This window comes from Daphnia pulicaria, chromosome 6, assembly GCF_021234035.1.
Source record: "Daphnia pulicaria isolate SC F1-1A chromosome 6, SC_F0-13Bv2, whole genome shotgun sequence".
Classification (NCBI taxonomy): Eukaryota; Metazoa; Arthropoda; class Branchiopoda; order Diplostraca; family Daphniidae; genus Daphnia; species Daphnia pulicaria.
Genome location: NC_060918.1, coordinates 3,866,036 through 3,884,291, shown reverse-complemented (window position 1 = coordinate 3,884,291; position 18,256 = coordinate 3,866,036). Strand labels below are relative to the sequence as shown.

Genomic DNA, 18,256 nt, shown 5'->3' with positions numbered 1-18,256 from the left:
TTTCTGATAGAAAGCCAAAATGTAAGCGTTATTGGCACTACATCAGTTCTACAAATCGAACTAAATAATCGGAGCAAGTCGCAACTTGCAGGGTAGTTGAATTAGATCGGAAAACCTATATCCCAAACCTGAACTGCGCACGTAATTATAATAATTGATTAGTCAAATTGGTACAAGCGTAACAAATGTAATCGAAAATAAATGTTTTGCATAGTTGAAAAACCTGCTACCTGTCAAAAGAATTAATCGAGATTAGTTACAGACCTGATACTGATAGTTTAAAAAAACCCACAAACAAATTAATTAAAATAACGAATTAGGAAAAAAAAAACTTGCCCAAACGAAAACCTGTACCCAGCTGGATTCAACCTGAACTCTGAACCCGCCCATTAAGAAATCTGTGACAAGCGCTATCTAGCGGCTCGTGTCTGCGCTAATCATAACAAACGCGAGTCGAGACTTGCTGACTAGTGTGACGGTTGTTTCGCAAAATCCACGGCGTTAAAAAAAGTCAAAATGTTTGTCGAGTTTTTCCAAAAGTGTGATTTTTGGCTACATTTTGCCTAGGTTTTACTAGACGTTGAATGTTTTTACCGGTCGAATCTATTGAATGGGAAGGATTTGATCAGTATCATGGTTCGATGCAAGGGCACTAAGGTGCTCCCAGCATTCTTCGCCTGGGCAATCTTACTCATTACAACAGCTCTTTTCTTTTATTTTCCGTGAGTATTTTGTTGTAATTTCTGTCAAATCTTTAATAACTTACTTATCCCTTATTAAACTAAGAAATGTGTTTTAATGTTCTGCTTGTTCACTTTGTAGATGTATGTGGTTTTACGAGAATGTCTCGATACTTATACCTCTATGTGAAGCTGTGGTGACTCTCTTTGTAATAGCCAACTTCAGCCTGGCAACGTTTATGGATGCTGGAGTAATTCCTAAAGGTAAATTTAATTTAAACTTACTTACACATGTCAAACGTTTGGTAGTCTTTAAGTGGCTAGACACTTCTTAGGCTGTAAAAGATTGAAGTGTTCCAACAAGTGAGGTTTATCAACCTTCTGCTTCTAGGCCTTTTTCCTTTATGATAATACTTTGTTCATTTCAGTTCAAGATTTACCTTTCTTTATTGTAGTGTCATCCAATGTTGGCATTTTACACCAGCATTGAGTAAAATGTCTTCAAATTAATAGCGTAATACTGTAATCTAACATTTAATTATTGAGAAATTTATGCTCTTAACCTAACAAAAGTTTATTCTTGTTAAGAAGTAGGAAAAATTAACTCAAAATGTTTTAAGTTGCTACTACAGTGACAGATTATCACATAAATGTCAATGTGTCAAAAATGAGTGGGATTCTTATCGCCGGGAATGCTAATTGACTTTCACGAAAGAATGCTTGAAATGTATCAGAGATAAGAAAATTCCTGCTTTTTTTGTAGTTTTTTTGTCGTTTATGGTGGATCACCTCCCTGGTGAAGACACAAGGAAACTCTAAATTGATAAGTATTGACTACTTTTCGGCATCGGTAAAAATGAAAATATGGTAGATATAAGTGTATTTTGAACATTTTCTAGATTTGGTCTTTTTAATGGTTTTTGTGTCGTCCAATCTACATCAGTAATTATCCTTCCAGTTTTTTATTCCAAAATTTAGCTTTATTGCTTCTTGCATTGTTGGTAAATACAGTCGCCTGAACAGATCAGACTATGGGAGGAAGTTGGGCTGGGCGAAACTTAACGGAAAGGGATATAGTCTAATGGTTTTTCACCTCCGTGTTGACGGAAATCACTTCTAACCTGGCAGCATATTCAGTTTACATAGATGTGGTTATACATTTGGAAATGGCTGAAAGTAAAAAAAAGTCGTTGAGGGGATTCGTCAAAAGGTAACGTGTGAACATTTCACTAACAAGGAAACCGGCTATATTTGTTTTTGATTTGTGGAAGGTCAACGGGATTTTTTTTTTTAATTACTGAGATAAAGTAAAGCCAAACAAATCATTTGTTAATAAATCATATAGCCATATAAAGGTATGACAGGGTAGCTTCAGGCAACATGTTTTATCAATTGTGAATGTGGGACTCGAGTGCGGCTTGTTAGTGGTTATTAACTGACGCAAAATAACTTTGTTTGAGACTCATCACTTCCTTATTTTGAAGTGCTCTGTTTATCGAGTGCTTTTGTCTTTGATTGTTTCGGATGACATTATTGGTTTGATTAAAATTTGTTTTTCTAGCGTCTCCTGACGAGGACAAAGATGACGACTTCCGCGCTCCTCTGTATAAAAATGTGGATATTAACGGAGTGACAGTGCGGATGAAGTGGTGCGTCACTTGCCAATTCTACCGACCGCCTCGGTGCTCACATTGCTCCGTTTGCAATAAGTGTGTCGAGGTAAAGAATCGAATATTTCTCTGATCTTTTCTTGCAACAAACACTAATGAATGGGACTTGCTCTAGACGTTTGATCATCACTGTCCGTGGGTCAACAATTGTATTGGCCGCCGAAATTACCGCTACTTTTTCCTTTTCCTCATCTCATTGTCGTTGCACATGGCGGCTGTCTTTAGCTTCTCGACGTATTTCTTGATCCAGCACAAGGACCGTCTCACTCAGGTTCCCACTGTCGTCTCACTCTGCCTTGTCACGCTGGTGGGCATCCTTTCCGTGCCCGTTTTCGGTCTCGCTGGGTTTCATGTAGTCCTCGTTGCCAGAGGGAGGACGACCAATGAACAGGTTTGCGTTTTATTGATTTCTTTACTATTGCAGTATGACACTGATCTAAGAATTGCCATTTCCTTGGAACCTTCATGTGCACAGGTAACGGGCAAGTTCCGCGGCGGCTTCAACCCCTTCTCGCGGGGATGTGGCGCCAACTGCTGCTACGCTCTGTGTGGTCCGCAGTTCGCCAGGTATGTACGTGAATCATAATAGACGAGCTAGAATCTAGAGTAGACTGGTGTATGTTGTTTTTGGCTCGCACGTTCACGCGCATTTCTATTCTGTGTGTTCTTCTGACTAACTTCCATAGTTTGGCTCAACCGACGCGTTACGTGGGCCGAAAGCCACACCGCTACACTTTCAGCTCGACGACTAACAACATCCACAACTCCGACGTGTCCCCCGATCAGGTTAAGGTGTATCTCAACTCTGGAGGGCATGCCAAGGGCAACGGAACAGGACCCGGAGTCACCTACAACAAAGTATATAACCATTTTTAAACAAATTTTAGTCTTTTCTTTTCTGTGTGATTGAATGGATTTTCGTCACTACCGACCGAGACATCGATAGCAAGAAGAATCTGCTTCTTTCAGATGTTTTGTTGTTGGTCACATGTCTGACATTCATTCATCTAGAATGTGTGTGTTTTTAATGAAATCAACCATGTTGAATTTTTCTGTAACGTGAATGCCTAGATGATAACGACGTCAAAAGCGACATATTTTGTTCTATGTGTGTGTCTGTTGGAGTCCAATGGTGGGTGGTATGGTAGGAGAATAGATATCTAGTCCGTTTTTTTTTCTGTGTTGCTCGAGCTTCCGTAGTCTGGTTGCAAGCACCGGATCGATTCGTTGACTCGGACGATCAATTGCCTGCATGGGTAAGGAGATTACGTCCTCGAACGACCTCTCTCGCAACTGTCTGTATTGACTGGCTACATAATCTTTTCCCTCCGGTCCCGGCACGGAATAAAGACCTCAGAATGACGTCAGTAATAATTCACGGTTTGTGAGTTAAAATACTCAAGTTTCGAGATGTGCCTTTTAGTGTTCATATCCGTTTGTTTTTCACCACTTTTCGAGCTCCTGTTTGTTTCTTCCCTATTCACTGGTTTGGAAATGTAGAGAGTTCTACTACGATACAAAGGGAAAAAGTCAGTCTAGCATGACGTTCCCGTCGAGGGCCCTGCTTGCTTCGTTGGCCAGACTCCCGTCAAACAGCATTATATCCTTAGCGCTTCATCCCTTTTCTCCCTCCTTTGTAACTGTTTTCACAGTCTTAATAGAAGCTACATTATCTTATAATGTCTATGTAAACATCGAAAGGTCGCTTCTTCTTCGGGATCGGGCTATTGTGGACGTACGCCATCTGCGATAATAATAATAAATGTACAAACTAAAGAAGCACGGGGAGGTTCGAGTCAACTTAACAGGCTTCGCCAAGCCGGCCGAGTTTGCTCAAAGATGGAAATAAACCAACCGTGTATGGCATCCTTCGTAGGGAAGGGCGGAATAAAAAGAAGGAATGAAAAATCAGACGAGCGTGAAGAATCGATCGCTAAATCCGCACTTCACAGCCCCTCCCAACATCGTTTTTTTCAAACATTTGCCAGATCAAGACAGAATGAAAAATAATTCTAGAAAAGCCACGAATCTCTTTTAAGTGTCCCACCTTCGAGGTATATGCAGCGCGGATAAAACGCTATGATAATAGGCGTCTTAGACTCTCTCGTGAATTGTACACAATCGATCGGTACTTCATTGTGATTCTTCACTGCCTCGATTTCTAACCCGTTCTTTTATTCGTTTCATGAGCTGCATTCCTAATGCAGCAGACTAACGGATGTCGTTGTTTTATTTGATTCTATTCTTATTTTCCTTCTGTTTGTCGTTGCCATATACAGTTGCAGTTGTCGCCTTCCAGACCAGCTGCCATCAGCATGATGGAGAATAGAAACGGAATCGTTGATGACATAGATGATGAAATGGAGTTGACTGAATTCTACAATGGCGCTGGCAGCCAATCAGTGGATTGCGAAGCTTCACCTCCATCTCTCCAGGTAATCTCCATTCTGTAGCATTAAACGAATAAACTGGATTAACTTTTGTTTTTTCCGATTTCAGAGAGGGGGTTCCAAATCGAATTTCTTCATCGTACCGGCTAATTCCGGCTATGGGATGCGGCCAGGTGGCGATTTTGGACAACCAGACATGACCGATGCATCATCTCCTCGCCGGATGACGACAGTGCAAACTCTCCGCGGTCCCAACGTCCGCGGATCGCCTCATCCTTTTAGAGCTAACCGAGGGGGTGAAGGCCAGCGATCGAGATCTCACACCCCCGATGATCTGTTGAATGCCGATGGCGCCGCCATGGGACTTAACTTTGCCCGCCCTCTATCGATTCACGACGTTCAAAATTCTTCAAATACTGGGTAACTTGTTTGTCTGTCTGTTTGTCTGTTGTTTTTTGTTCTTTAGAGAATTAGTGTTCAAAAGAAAAGATTATTATGTCAGATTGGATTATACCTGAACTCCGTCGGCGCGTCGCTGAGTTTTAATAATTAAATTGTCTTCCTGTTCAATGCAGAACGAATTTACAACAGCGCCTGCGTGCGATTGGCGGTGTTCCTACTCCATTCGCCGTCCCTCCTCGCGGTGTCTACGCCGATTACAGGTGGGCAAACAATGCTGTACCCAATTTTAGCTTGGACTAACACGACTGCCCCATCTGTGCTGGAAATGTTTCAACTCGAATTTTGTTTTTCTTTCAGCCGACAGAGGTCTGCGACGTCAACGGGCTACGTCCAGGAGCAAGGGAACAATGACTATCGGGTCGACTCTAGCATCGGTGGTGGATCACCAACATATGACTACAGCTCGTCCGGCTACAACTCGCGGCTCCAGCAGCCAGCAGCTCAAAGACGGGTCAATTCGGAGGGCGAATTATTGTCGTCGTATCACAGAGGAGACGACGGTGTCATGAACTACTCGATGCCCATGACAGGTTCGCTCCACACTGGCTATTGAATTTCAAGTTTGAAAGTAGACACGGTTCTCTGGCGTCTTTTCTTGTCTTACAACTTTTAAATTTATTTATTTATACGGTTTTATATTTTTGTGACGCAGAGCGCCGCTCACCGGACACGTACCACGAAGCGCTGTACTCTTCACCGGGCCGACCAGGGGTCTATTCTCCGACAGCACACGTCAACAATCGTCCGATACCGATGAATGCGACGTCGTATCGGATGATGGAAAATGGGCAGCAAGACCTAGCGGGTCCACCGTCAGCCAAACAGGCTCGTAGCCAGGCTCCAACATCCAGTGTCTACGAAGTGAACTATGAGATATCTGTGTAGCGTGAGCGACGTGGTTGGCCACTCGATCCTACCGATCCTACCGACCCTACCAGTGTGTGAATGAAACCAGATTCTTCGTTCGCCTCCGCCAAAAAATAACGGGGGAGGCTCACTCACACATGTATACACAAACAAAAAATTAACTAAAGATATAAATATTTAAAAAAGAAGAAGACTAGAAAAAAAAAAAGAATGGTCGTTGGTCTCTCAAGCTTGCCATCGCGTTTCACCGAGAGAAGATTAGACGACAGCAAGCTTAACAGGGAGCTCCGCCATTAACCATTGTGAAGAGAAACACACCTCCTTTTCTTTATGTTCCCTTTTTAATCTATATTGTCTCTGGTCTATTGTAAAAAAAAACAACATTTGAGCAATGGGTGATTGTCAGTGCGAATGTGCGTGTATCCGTGAGCGTAGACGGAGACAAAAAAGTAAAATGATGTTCTCCAGTGCGAATGTTAGAGCTGTCCGTGTTGATACGACTATAGATAACGTGCCGTGTGTCAGATGGGACTAATGGAATTCACCACACTGGTGGGTTGAAACTAGTCCACTCGAGTGTACTATCACGATTAATGTTTTCTAATAATTTTCTTGCCCATGGGACATGACATAATTGTTTGTTTGTTTTTTTTCCAATTTTTTTTTTCATTTGTGTAAAGAAATTCGAAGACATTAACTCTTAGTTTGCCATCCTGATGACCCACCCTTTTGTATTATATTTTTGTCACTTTTCTGATCGTCCTCGTTTTTTTTTTTTTTGCTTTTTATAATTTGTGGTGTCCCTCCGTCCTTCAGTGGGTGACCATCTCGTCTAATGATCGTTTAATGTAGACGAATGTTCGTAATTGAAGGACTATGAGAAATCAACCGTGACCTTTGAATACAAAGTATAGTCCACGTGTGATTCGTGTTGCCATTTATCTTATCATTCGATCTTTTTTTATTTTGTTTTGAATATCCTGCTCGACTCGATCAACTTGGCTTTGGACTGGAGAAATCTTTCGACGTTGACAGCTTTATTTTTGTTTATTTCGATTTCAGATCTATGGCTGGGTGGATGCCTGACGTCGGTGCCAACAACCGTATCTCGGATCATGGCATGTGTAATCTAATCAAAATATTTGCCAATTGCGCACTGCGCGTTTCTTTGATATCGCCTCATATGGTTTAGCTTTCTGAAGAAATACGTTCGCGTTTCTCTTTTTCTACATGCAAATGACAAAAAAAATTTGAAAAGATTTTGATCGTAGACCAACTGAATCTGGCTTGAAATATTGGCAAGTGTGTTGATGGGCAAATTGGACAGCATCGCGGACAGTTAATTACTTCATTCCGATCATTGCAATTGGTTTTTGAGACCGACTGAACCCTACAACTTACAAGTATGTTGAATGGCTGTACATTCTGAGAACACACAGAGCGTTAAGTTACCGTACTACCACACATTCTCGAGTGACTTGGTTTGAGTTAGGCTAGTAAGCCATTCGATTTCCGTCCGTTTCCGATTCGTCAATGACCTTGTTCCAAAAAGCTAAAGGTGAAGGAATCCAGCAGTATTTCACCTTACATTCACGACTTTTATTTACGTCTTACGATACATAGTGTGACGCTGTTGTTTGGTTTATTTTGCGATCCTTTTACAAAAATTGTCTGCGACAAAAAGAATTTGTTGTCGTCTATTTCTGTGGTTTGTTGAGAGATGGGCTACTGTGTAAGTTCGTGTACGAAGTCGTGTAGTCGAGATGACAATGTCACCCGCGCAACAGGTGAATCTTTTATTCGAGGTCACCCACCACTCGACGAGAATTTCGCCAATAACAAAAATCCGTTCGTATTTCTCCTGGCCTTTTAGACATTAATAGCGCATATTATAGATCAAGTAATTCGATTACTGATTGCACTATTGAACGACGATTCCATTACACGAATAGCCTTTGACGGGAAAATGTGCTTGGTCGGCGTCTGCTGAGTGCACAGGCGTCGAGAGACAAATGCCGTTTGCGAGATGAAAGGGGAAGAAAGCAAAACCATATTTTCAATTAATGGAGCCGATAGCTTTCGTCGAAGAGCAGCATATGCGTTGGCAGCGGGAACGGCACTGGGGCTATATTTGTCTCTCTCTTTCTCTCTCTCCTCTCGCATCAGCGACTCTCACTCGGTGCTGCTAAGGGACTCATCGTTTCTATTCCTTCCTCGAGAGAATATTTGTTTTTGTTTGTTGGCCACCAAAGGTTCGGAGTTCCATGCAGACTTGGTGGGTTGAATCATCCGGAGCGCGCAAGCGCAGCGAGATGCGTTGCACACTGCATCAAGCAGTGTTCTAGTAATAATAGAACCGTCAATTAAAATCGCCAACTTGCGTGTCTTGTTTTATTTATATTTACTCACTTGGCACTCTGTTTCATAAAGCAAAGATTTTTTTTATTTTGAACACAAGAACCCAGAGTCGAAGCGAACATATTAATAAACAAAATAAAAAACAGAAAGAAAAAAAAATCTAAAAACAAAAACAAATAATAATAATAAAAGAAATCGTTGTTGGGCCGGCCGCAGCTGTCTCGGACGATCCCAAACAACCAAGCGTGACAAATCTATATAGAGACTGTGCGCATATAAATATAGATTTAGTATAAGATTATCATCTTTCCCCGTTCTAAATGTAACCAGAAATTTTCCAGCAACCTCTGCGGGTTCTTGATTTTCTAGCAGCAGGCACTGAATTTTGTTGGTTGATTTCAATCAAGCGTTAACTTGTGATAACCGTTGGGCTGTCTCGATGTGTGAAAAAATAATTAAGTAGGCACAATAAATAAGTATAAACGTCGTCTCACGATTAAGTAGTAAAATTGTTGTATAGGTTGACATCACTATATATATAATATCACATATGTCGTAATAAATGAAATAAAATGTTAGGAAATGTCGATTGCAAGTGTAATTTGAAACATTTCTTCAATATCATTACATTTCTTGAAAAAAACGGGAAAAAGGTGGAATTACTGAAATATTGAGAAATTTAGGGAAATTACGGAAATTTAGAGAAATTAAGAAAATCTGAAAAATTACGGAAAAACAAGGTAGAAAACATGAGGAAATGTCTCCATGTGCACATCGAAAAAGAATGGTCCATCAACCCCTCGGCGATAACGGTCGTAAAAAACAAAACAAAAAACATCTGACCGTAAAAATAAAAACTTCTAATCATAGTTTCCTATCGGGAGCCCAGCTGTATAAAAGAAAGCCCGTCGTTGAAAGACAAATAGAATTGATTTTCTCTCTCCTTTAGAATATATATATGTTCAGTGCATTTTGAAGAATTGAATAGAAAAGTTCAACGAGTACCCAGGCGGCACACACTAAGAAACAGTAAAGCCCTACAACATGAATCGCCTTATTATCATTTTAGTCTTGATGGTGGCTCTGGCTTGGGCTCAAAAAACCAACTACAGAGGGTATTATAATTTATTTTAATAAGAAATTTTTTAATTTAAAAAAAGATCCATTTTGTTTTCGATTCAATTCCACGATTCATTTTTATGCTTTATTTGGCTTGAATTGAGTATACGGGAACAAAAGGTCTTTTGTAGTCGCCTATCGTCTATATAATAATCTGCCTAAACAATTAATTATACCAACGTGACCGAGATTCAACGTGACATGTTCACGTCACGTGCTATCTTATCCCTTGTCTTATCCAATCGATGGTAAAATCCCAAATCTGGTATTCATGTTGGCAGGTACAAATTGTTGCGGGTGACGCCCGAGACAACGGAACAACTGGCCTATTTGGTCAATTTGAGTCTGACGCCGGACACCAAGGGATGGCCGACCGGAGACGATAACGCGTTAGATTTCTGGCGAGATCCCACCGGACTTGGAGGGCCTGTTGACATTTTGACCAATAATGGCGCATTCTTGGAACGAGAGCTCACATCGAGAGGGATGTATCCTTCGATGCTTATGGATGACGTTCAAAGGTGACCCAAATGTGTGACAATAACCCGTTCAAATCCTAATGGTTTATTCACGCGCTTACACGGGGCTTCTTCCTCACGTTGTTGTCATAGTTTCGCGGACCAAAGGCAAGCGGAAAATGCCGATAGCATCGCCGCGGGAAGTAAGTTCACCGAAACGTACCACACCTACGAAGAGGTAGAAATTCTGCGATACGCCTATTCTTTGACTAAACACATCAAAATACGGTTAAGCGGTCAAGTGCATTATCTTATTATCGCGCAGATTATCGATTACCTGGACCAGTTGGCCGGCAATAATTCGATGGTTAGCGTCATCAAAATTGGCGAATCGGACGAGGTACGCGACATAGTGACGGCCCAAATTTCCAGCGGAGGAGGCGACACCAAGCCCGCTATTTACTTGGAATGCGGCATGCACGCCAGAGAATGGATCGCCCATTCTACCTGTCTTTGGATCATTGATGAGGTTTGGGCAAATTTTTTTTTTTTTTTATTTCATGAAAAAAACTTTGAATAATTTAGACTTCTTTTATCTTTACATCAATCGTATAAATGTATATTTTTAAGGCTAGAGGGCATATGGACAGTCGTCTGATGAAATGTCTAAATTTATCTAGCTCACCACACTCTACGGCCAGATACCGGAGATTACCAGTTTGGTAGACCGTTTCGACTGGTTCATCACGCCCGTCTCCAACCCTGACGGATATGTTTACTCCTGGTTAAATGTACGTATACTAGAACGTAATCTATAAAAAGGTTACTACCGGGGACTCGTGCTCTTTACTGTATATGGCTTTTTTGGTTTTTGATCGGATCTGTAATAATTTAATTAATGATAACCAGCTCGCAAAAATTACTTATTCCCTTTTTCGACATTTCGCTGTCCTTTTGACATATTTAAATGCGCAGCGCACTGAATATTTGATCAATCTTTAATTTATTATTATTCTAAAGCAAATAAGTGTTTTTCTTTTTCTTTTACCCCTTCTGAAGGATCGACTTTGGCGAAAGAATCGCAAAATAAATCCATCGTCTCCCTGCATAGGTAAGTAGGAAGTGTTGCGTAAGCGAAAGAAAAAATAAAAGCTCAGAATATCTAAGCGCACGGCATCTTGTTGTTTAGGGGTCGATACCAATCGAAATTTCGACGCAAACTTTGGCGGCGTCGGGAGTTCCGACGTTCCGTGCTCGGATACGTACAGTGGCCCTTCGGCTTTTTCTGAAGCCGAATCCCGAGCCATGAGGGACATATTACTGAGTCTTCAAGGACGTACAAAGGCCGTCGTGTCTATCCACAATAATGCTCAAGTTTGGCTTTCGCCTTACGGTTATACGACGGAACGCCCCGTCGATTACGACGAAATGGTAATGTACGGTTATAACTTGATAAGTGAAAAACGTTCGCTGATAACAGCTCTAAAAAATAAAAAATAAAACTATCGTGAACACGGTCGCTATTACAGGAACGAGTCATGTCGTTGGGAGCAGCGGCCATTGAAGAAACTTACGGCACCCAATGTCCTTTCGGCCCAGGCTCCGAAGTTCTCTGTAAGTCTATTTATAATTATCGCTTGTTCAGTTTAATAAACGTTCACTTAAATCTGTTTTTTGTTTTAATTTTCCAACGTTAGATTTCACATCGGGAACAACCAAGGATTACGTTTACGGTACTTTGGGTGTAACTCACGGGTACACTTTGGAACTGCGAAACACGGCTGACGGGTTCATAACTCCGACAACTTTGATCGCTCCCGTAGCAACCGAGGCCTGGAACGGGATCAAGGCGATGGCCAACGCAATTGCCTAATTAACGTCATCCTCACGCCAGTGCATGCATCCCTTTAAGCTATTCACGAATGTTTTCAACGAAGGGGATGTACAGTATATTTTCAAATCAGTGAAATATAATGCAGCAATACAAATGTAGTTGAGAGTAAAACGCTGACAAATATATCGGAAATGGTGTGTATAATTTTTGGTGTGTCTGTCTGTGTATTGTGTTGTGTTGTGGATAATGTGAAACGTGGATTACAGAGTAACGTTCTAAATTGACCCTCGCGTCAACTCATATTGATTGTCATCAGAAAAAGTTAAATTCCTTTTCAATTGTTTGTTTTTTTATCTCAGATCAATTGTGGGAGCTGTCGCGCGATGAAGAGCTCAGCTGCTGTTGAAGATTGGGGGGTCTGAAGCGACACTCTAGGACGTGCTTCTCCATGAGATGGTAGAGCAATATCTGAGTGCATCCGCGGATTCCGTACTGACAGGAAACGGGTCGAAAAGAGCAGAGGGCCTCGTGAGATGTCTTGTGAATCAGTTCGCTGTAGATGTGACAACCGTTGCCCTGGAACTTGCACGGAAAAGCGATGACGAGAGACACCTTTTCAAATCAAACAAAATGTCAAAAACTTTTCTTTTTTCTTTTAGTTTGACTAAATTCATTTTTATGACATCAAACATAACAAACAAGTGAGTGTTTTAACCGGAATATTCATTTCCTTAATAATATAGCTCATTCTAAATAACAAACAGGTTACTAATTGAAAACCAATAAACATGCATATGAGAAAATGAAACACCTGCTCCATCATCCAGTTGTTGACATCGCTGAAGCGCTGTTTGCAGATCGGACAGGCTTTCAAGCCTTTGGATTTACACGGGCCGCAGACGATGTGACCCTTCCGACACTGGACGATCGGCGGTGTCACCCAATCGTGGCATACGGGGCAATCGAAATGTTTGATCAAAGCGTCGTAATCAACGAGGCGGCCAGCTGTGCCCAACGACGGCAGAGCGCCTGCTCCGCTCACGTCTCCCGCCGACGACTTTCGAACGCTACTCTGCCTGGCCAGAGCTGCGGTTGGAGACCTGCATTCGACGTATCCGCGTCCATTTGGCATTGAACTATTGGCCATCTCGCACTATAATTGATGATCAATTTAGATTGATGCTGATTTGATTTGTTGGTTTTTGTCTATTATGGATTTTTGGTTTGTTTGTATCCGTCCGGAATTATGTTTGGCGGACTGCCGTTCACCTGCGGCCGGGTTGTTTGTCTTGCGTTCAAGCAACTTTGTGATTAGCACTCGCACTGCGCATCTAGTATTCTAGGAAAAGTTCGCATCCAACCACAGCCACACACACTACTGCTTGAAACTTGACGAGATGCGAGTAGCGCGAAAAATATAGATCGAGAAGAGCTGACGGATCTGGCGGCCAGCCTGCTGGGCAAACCACTGACGACTGCGCGAGGCCCGGTCGACGTCGAAATATGGAAATAGTTGGCGTAGTGCTGATGCTAAGAAACACGGGATGAGAAAAAATGGAGTCGCACTGGGTTTGCTCTCGCTAATCTTCAATGCTTCATTCCATTTCTATCGGTTCCTACAGACCGCATAGCGAAAATGAACACAAAAGAAAGGAGAATTACAAATCACATGGACCGTAAAATATTGTTTGTTTTACTTGTTAAAAATAGACAAAGTACACACTAACTCTACGCAGAAACTTTGTCGTGATATCGGACATTAAATTGTTCTTTTATTTTTGAGAAGATTGATGAATTCACTCGAGTGATACGCATTAGATTAATTACTATAAGCTTCGTTGACGACTAGAGAGTAGGAGGCCATGTATAAGCCACGCCACGGTGCTCACGTGATTTACCTACTCAAGGAGAAAGTGACCACCAAGCAACGCTAGGACACTCCTTGAGCGCTAAATCGTGTCCTGATAGTTGGTGTTATGTTTTAGGCAGCTCGCCAAAGTAATTTAGGCTTTTTGGAAATCAGTTTTTTTATTTATTTTTTATTTTGGGTTATTTTTTGTTTCTTAAAGAAAATTGGACCGATGCCATCGTTTGGCTATTCGTTCAATTTCCTTCGCAACCAAGTCCTCGCTAGACTGAACGTGCAAGAGACGGAAAGTCAAAATTGCGAGTTCCCAAATGGATTAGGAAAATCGTCAATTTCCAAAGGGGTCGCCTTTTTTCTTCTGTTGGACAGTTTCAAATGTTTTACAAATGTTCTTGTAGTTTAAATCGTCTCAAAAGAACCAGCAGGCGTTGCTGTTGTCTCGTTGTGAAGGTCTTCCACTTGACTGTGGTTATCCCGGCTACCCCGACTTGTCCTTATTTCTTGCTTCGTCTTCCATTTCCGAGTAACGACGGCTCAACTCAATTAAGCTAGCTCCGAGCACAAAAATGACGAGTTGCGCTCTACGTAATGAAATGATGTGCCGTTCTTTTGTTTCACCATCGCTTGGTGACCCTCTAGGAGACAAAAAAAAACAGTCTATGTTCGAATACGGCAAAAGTTTCGTCCATCAATATAAGGTTATAATCACTTGTTTTGCTGGAACTAGGCTACTTCTTCGTCCCCCCCCAAAATTACACCGGGAAAAACTTTACCTGTTTGAAGGGGAAATGTGATGAAAGTGGAGGCCTCCTCCATCCAAAAATTGCGTTCGGTCGTCATACGTTGACGGCAAGTTGGACATGAGCCTCGGCACTTGACGGAACACTGGGAACAGGCTACGTGACCTGAAATTTCAGTCAAGGGAAAACAGAAGAAAAAAATCAAAGCTGGGTGGCTAATCATCAATGTGTGGCGCCACCTTTCTTTTCTGTGATTCTCAAATTCCACAGAGTCATCTTTTTTATACATCACCTCCGGAAAATCCCCCCTTGTTTTAGTTTATAAATATCTATGGTATATATAATAATGATTATACACAGATGCATCAGAATGTATACAGACCTTTGACGCACTGGAATAGCGGCGGCTTGTTGGCAGGATTCCCGCAGCCTGGACAAGTGAACAACCGCAAAAGCGCGTCAATATTCACTCGGTTGTCACCTCTGTCCATCACTCAAGTTGGATCAACTGGCAATGTTCCAGTTAACTGTGTGTGTGGGGTTTTTTTTTTACGGGAAACTCTAGCGCATTATTCCATTAACCATCGGCAGCAGCAGCACATTCAAGACAAATAATTTTTGTACCGACAAAATTGAGGAGAGCGACGCGACGAGCATGCACTCGTGTTTGAATAGGTACTGAGCCGAAGTATTCTAGCGATACAACTGAACGATGTCGGTACCTATACCGATTTACATAAAATAAAAGAAAAAGAAAAGGAAGGAGAAGCAAAGGGGGGCTGCAAATAAGCTTCGCAGGAGGCTACCATACGTGTTCCCTGTTGCACTTAAAGGCTGCCTCAATCGATATCAGGTGCTACTTGACGCAAGACTGGCGGCGAACGTTTGCTGGGGCTTCCTATTCATCTGCGCTGACCCGTCAGCGCGCAGATTCAAATGCCATTCTGACATTCGCCAGAATGGGCCATGCAGAAATCTACACGTACGGGAATTGTTGCCATTGTTTTTTTGCCTGCGATTCACTTGTTGTTTATGCTACACCGCCACGCCTGAAGGTCGGCTGCTGTTGAAAATTCATTAATAATGGCCATAGGAAACCAGAAAAGAGCAGTACTTTACCAGGTAGTCGATTTCCATAGCTATTATATACATTGCGCCATGCCAATACGCCAAACGTTGTTGGCAACGTTCCAGGCTCGTATGGCGTCATTTGACTCTGCAATGCGTTCAACGGCTATGCTCGCTATGTCTGGTCACGAACTCCGAAGTGAATACCTTTTTTCGAAATGCCAAAAAAAAAAAAATCTTGCCGAGTGTCTGGCCAGTTTCAACTCCTGTCGAATTAACATTCGAACGTGTCAAAGGTTCGTTAGGACATCCAACAAATTTTTCTTCGAAAACTCCGTCGCCAATAATAAAGCCCCAACAGAGGAAGAGGCTAGGCGCAGCAGCTATATGGGGGGTAGTATGACGTTGCCCATAATTTTCGCTTTTACGGCCTCCCGAAAGCCCCGGTCACACAGCGTTGACTTAAAGGGGGACAGCAAAGAGGACTACCACTTGCGGGGCTTCGAGAAGAGGAACCTCCTTATTTGGTCTATGCGCCTCGGTTGTAAATAGATCAGTTCCGGATGGTTTTTCAATCGTTGGCATTCCTGCTACATGCTCGGCCGGTCAACTCTAAAGCGAATCTTAACGTCCAAAGACAAAGGGGAAAACGGTGTATACAACTATACATGCAGTACGGAATTTTGTGAAACACTAAGAATTTTTAAGGTTGTCGCTTGCCATTCTTATTGTGTAGTTCCTTCTTTTTTTCGGGTTATTTCTATTTGCTCTTTGACAAATTTGTCGGCTTTGTTTTATTTTATTTTTGTTTTAAGGCGCGAGAAGTTATGAGCTCAACCGGGCAAAATGTTACGGACGATCACGCAAATTTTTCAAAAAAATCTGAAAACATACAATTTCTTAAATTTCATCTCGACATTTTCACTTTATCCCATGTATGTAATATAACTTGGACTTGGAGATACGTGGGGATAGACACAGATGACGCTACTATATGGTTCCTTGGACATTTAAGAAACGACTAAAGCTGGTTAGTGGTGTGGGCCGTCATTGTATGACTATCACGACATTTCAGTATCGTCGCCTTCTTCTTAATCTTCTTAATGTTTTAAGCACGAGAGAGGGTGGGGGGAACTGAAGGAAATCGATGGTTAAACACTCGGCGTGACGATGACGAAGTTCTTGTTTCCGACACTCGTCATTCGCAATAATGATACCTCGATTATCAATCGATCAAATCGCACAATAGAAACGCGTGTAAGACGTTGAATTGTCGCATAATTGTTCGCAATCTCTCGCATTCATCCAAGTCCATAGATATCAGCGATTACAATGTCAATAATCCTGTAGAACAAAGAGTCGCTTTACAGCGCAAAATGTGGCCAGATAGTGAACATTAGATTGCTCTATCGAAATTATCGTATCTGTTTTTCGGTGATTTTTCAATCGGCATAATTTATTTCCTCATATTGTATACCAAGTGCAGAGTAAATTATGAACGCTGCACCTGTCAACGGCACATGTTCAGCCGTCATCAGTGCTCAGCATTGTACGGTAGAAAATAGATGGAAATATATATAGCTGCGTTTAAACTTTTAAATTTGGTGTTACCTTACTAAACAGGCGTCATCATGAGCGTTCCGCTTCTTATTTATCTTGGCCCTCAGTCGCCCGAAATAAATATTTTAGTTAATCTAGTTCCGATATGAATCATTTCTAGTCGTTAGAAGAAGAGTGGAAAGATGAAACTTTGTCTGATAAGGAAGTACTTTATCAATCAAATGGTAATGATGTAATAAAGCCCTGCATTATTACATTAAATTAGATAGCTCTTGATATCAGTGAAAGAGTATATATTCCTCCGGGCATTTCCTGTATCGTCCTCCACTTATACTGCATCTGCCGTAGTATTAACAAACAATTTTTGAGGGATTTGTCAGGCGGAAGTGCTTGAACTGTCGGCCCACATATCTCCCCGATCACTAGCCAAACAGAATAAAATGACGCCGATGTTACGGAAGACCTGAAAGAAAAAAAATTCGAAACTGAACTCGACTTGGTGCATTTAATCTAGAAAAAGGCAATAGAAACGTGACCGAAAACTTCACGATCGATGCCCTCAGCGTGACTATAGGAATATCGATATCGACTTCAATCATTTGATTTATTTTATTTTTGGGTTTTTTTAATACCACGAAGCGGCTTCTTCCAAGAACGCAAATCTCCCTCGTGTAGCTGAGAAAAAAGACCAACGAAAGGTAATCGAACAGAAATGTTCCGCTATTCTTCGTCGACCGCTAGGGACCACTATGGGTCACAGTGTACACACAATGGGACTCGTTGGTGGTAGAATTCTCTTTCATTGTGACTCGTGAAATTCGCTGCTGTACGTGTCAGTGATTGTGTAACAGCAGCAGCTCTATTCCTTATTTCCTTGCGCATATCTCAATCACGCCATGTCTGAGGGATCCCATCGGGTCGAGGAAAAAATTCGTTTGGTCTCTCGTCTCGTCGAGAACGTCCTGAAAGTCGAATGGATTTTGGAGAACTTGGAGCGCTATGAATCGCGAATAGCCGGCCTAACATTCGAGTCTCCCGTCTTCTCTCAGGGTGGATTCAAGTGGCAGCTGGTGATGAACGTGAGGGACGCCTGCAGTTCTTCGCTGGCCCTGCAGTTGCAATCGGCAACTCAACGCCGGCCTCACGTCGAGTATCGTTACGGCATCGCCAACACGAACGGAGA

At 42.0% G+C, this 18,256-nt stretch overlaps 3 protein-coding genes across 6 annotated transcripts; 2 read left to right on the top strand and 1 right to left on the bottom strand.

Annotated features, from left to right (window-relative positions):
- The first annotated feature begins 425 nt into the window (after positions 1–425).
- On the top strand, positions 426–6,994 carry LOC124342397 (palmitoyltransferase ZDHHC8-like). 3 transcript variants are annotated; one of them, XM_046795382.1, is made up of 11 exons: positions 426–722; positions 823–944; positions 2,242–2,399; positions 2,466–2,741; positions 2,826–2,917; positions 3,037–3,208; positions 4,630–4,785; positions 4,850–5,160; positions 5,316–5,402; positions 5,500–5,770; positions 5,855–5,980. In XM_046795382.1, exons 1-10 carry the CDS (start codon positions 634–636, stop codon positions 5,753–5,755), a joined length of 1,719 nt encoding a protein of 572 aa, XP_046651338.1. In that variant the 5' UTR covers positions 426–633; the 3' UTR covers positions 5,756–5,770; positions 5,855–5,980. The 3 variants fall into 3 exon arrangements, with proteins under 3 accessions (XP_046651338.1, XP_046651337.1, XP_046651336.1); XM_046795381.1 differs by having other exon boundaries at positions 5,500–5,779; XM_046795380.1 differs by having other exon boundaries at positions 427–722; positions 5,500–5,732; positions 5,855–6,994.
- Positions 6,995–9,337: 2,343 nt separating this feature from the next.
- On the top strand, positions 9,338–12,146 carry LOC124342419 (carboxypeptidase A2-like). The gene is made up of 9 exons (XM_046795410.1): positions 9,338–9,542; positions 9,828–10,067; positions 10,158–10,242; positions 10,330–10,533; positions 10,685–10,795; positions 11,064–11,115; positions 11,194–11,435; positions 11,534–11,618; positions 11,702–12,146. The coding sequence occupies exons 1-9, from the start codon at positions 9,472–9,474 to the stop codon at positions 11,875–11,877; spliced, it is 1,266 nt and encodes a 421-aa protein (XP_046651366.1). The 5' UTR covers positions 9,338–9,471; the 3' UTR covers positions 11,878–12,146.
- Positions 11,938–15,314, bottom strand: LOC124342453 (E3 ubiquitin-protein ligase sina-like). 2 transcript variants are annotated; one of them, XM_046795443.1, is made up of 4 exons: positions 14,828–15,314; positions 14,479–14,610; positions 12,650–13,454; positions 11,938–12,450 (listed from the first exon to the last, which is right to left on the bottom strand). In XM_046795443.1, the coding sequence occupies exons 3-4, from the start codon at positions 12,983–12,985 to the stop codon at positions 12,199–12,201; spliced, it is 588 nt and encodes a 195-aa protein (XP_046651399.1). In that variant the 5' UTR covers positions 12,986–13,454; positions 14,479–14,610; positions 14,828–15,314; the 3' UTR covers positions 11,938–12,198. The 2 variants fall into 2 exon arrangements, with proteins under 2 accessions (XP_046651399.1, XP_046651400.1); XM_046795444.1 differs by lacking the exons at positions 14,479–14,610; positions 14,828–15,314 and adding an exon at positions 13,737–14,413.
- Positions 15,315–18,256: the final 2,942 nt, after the last annotated feature.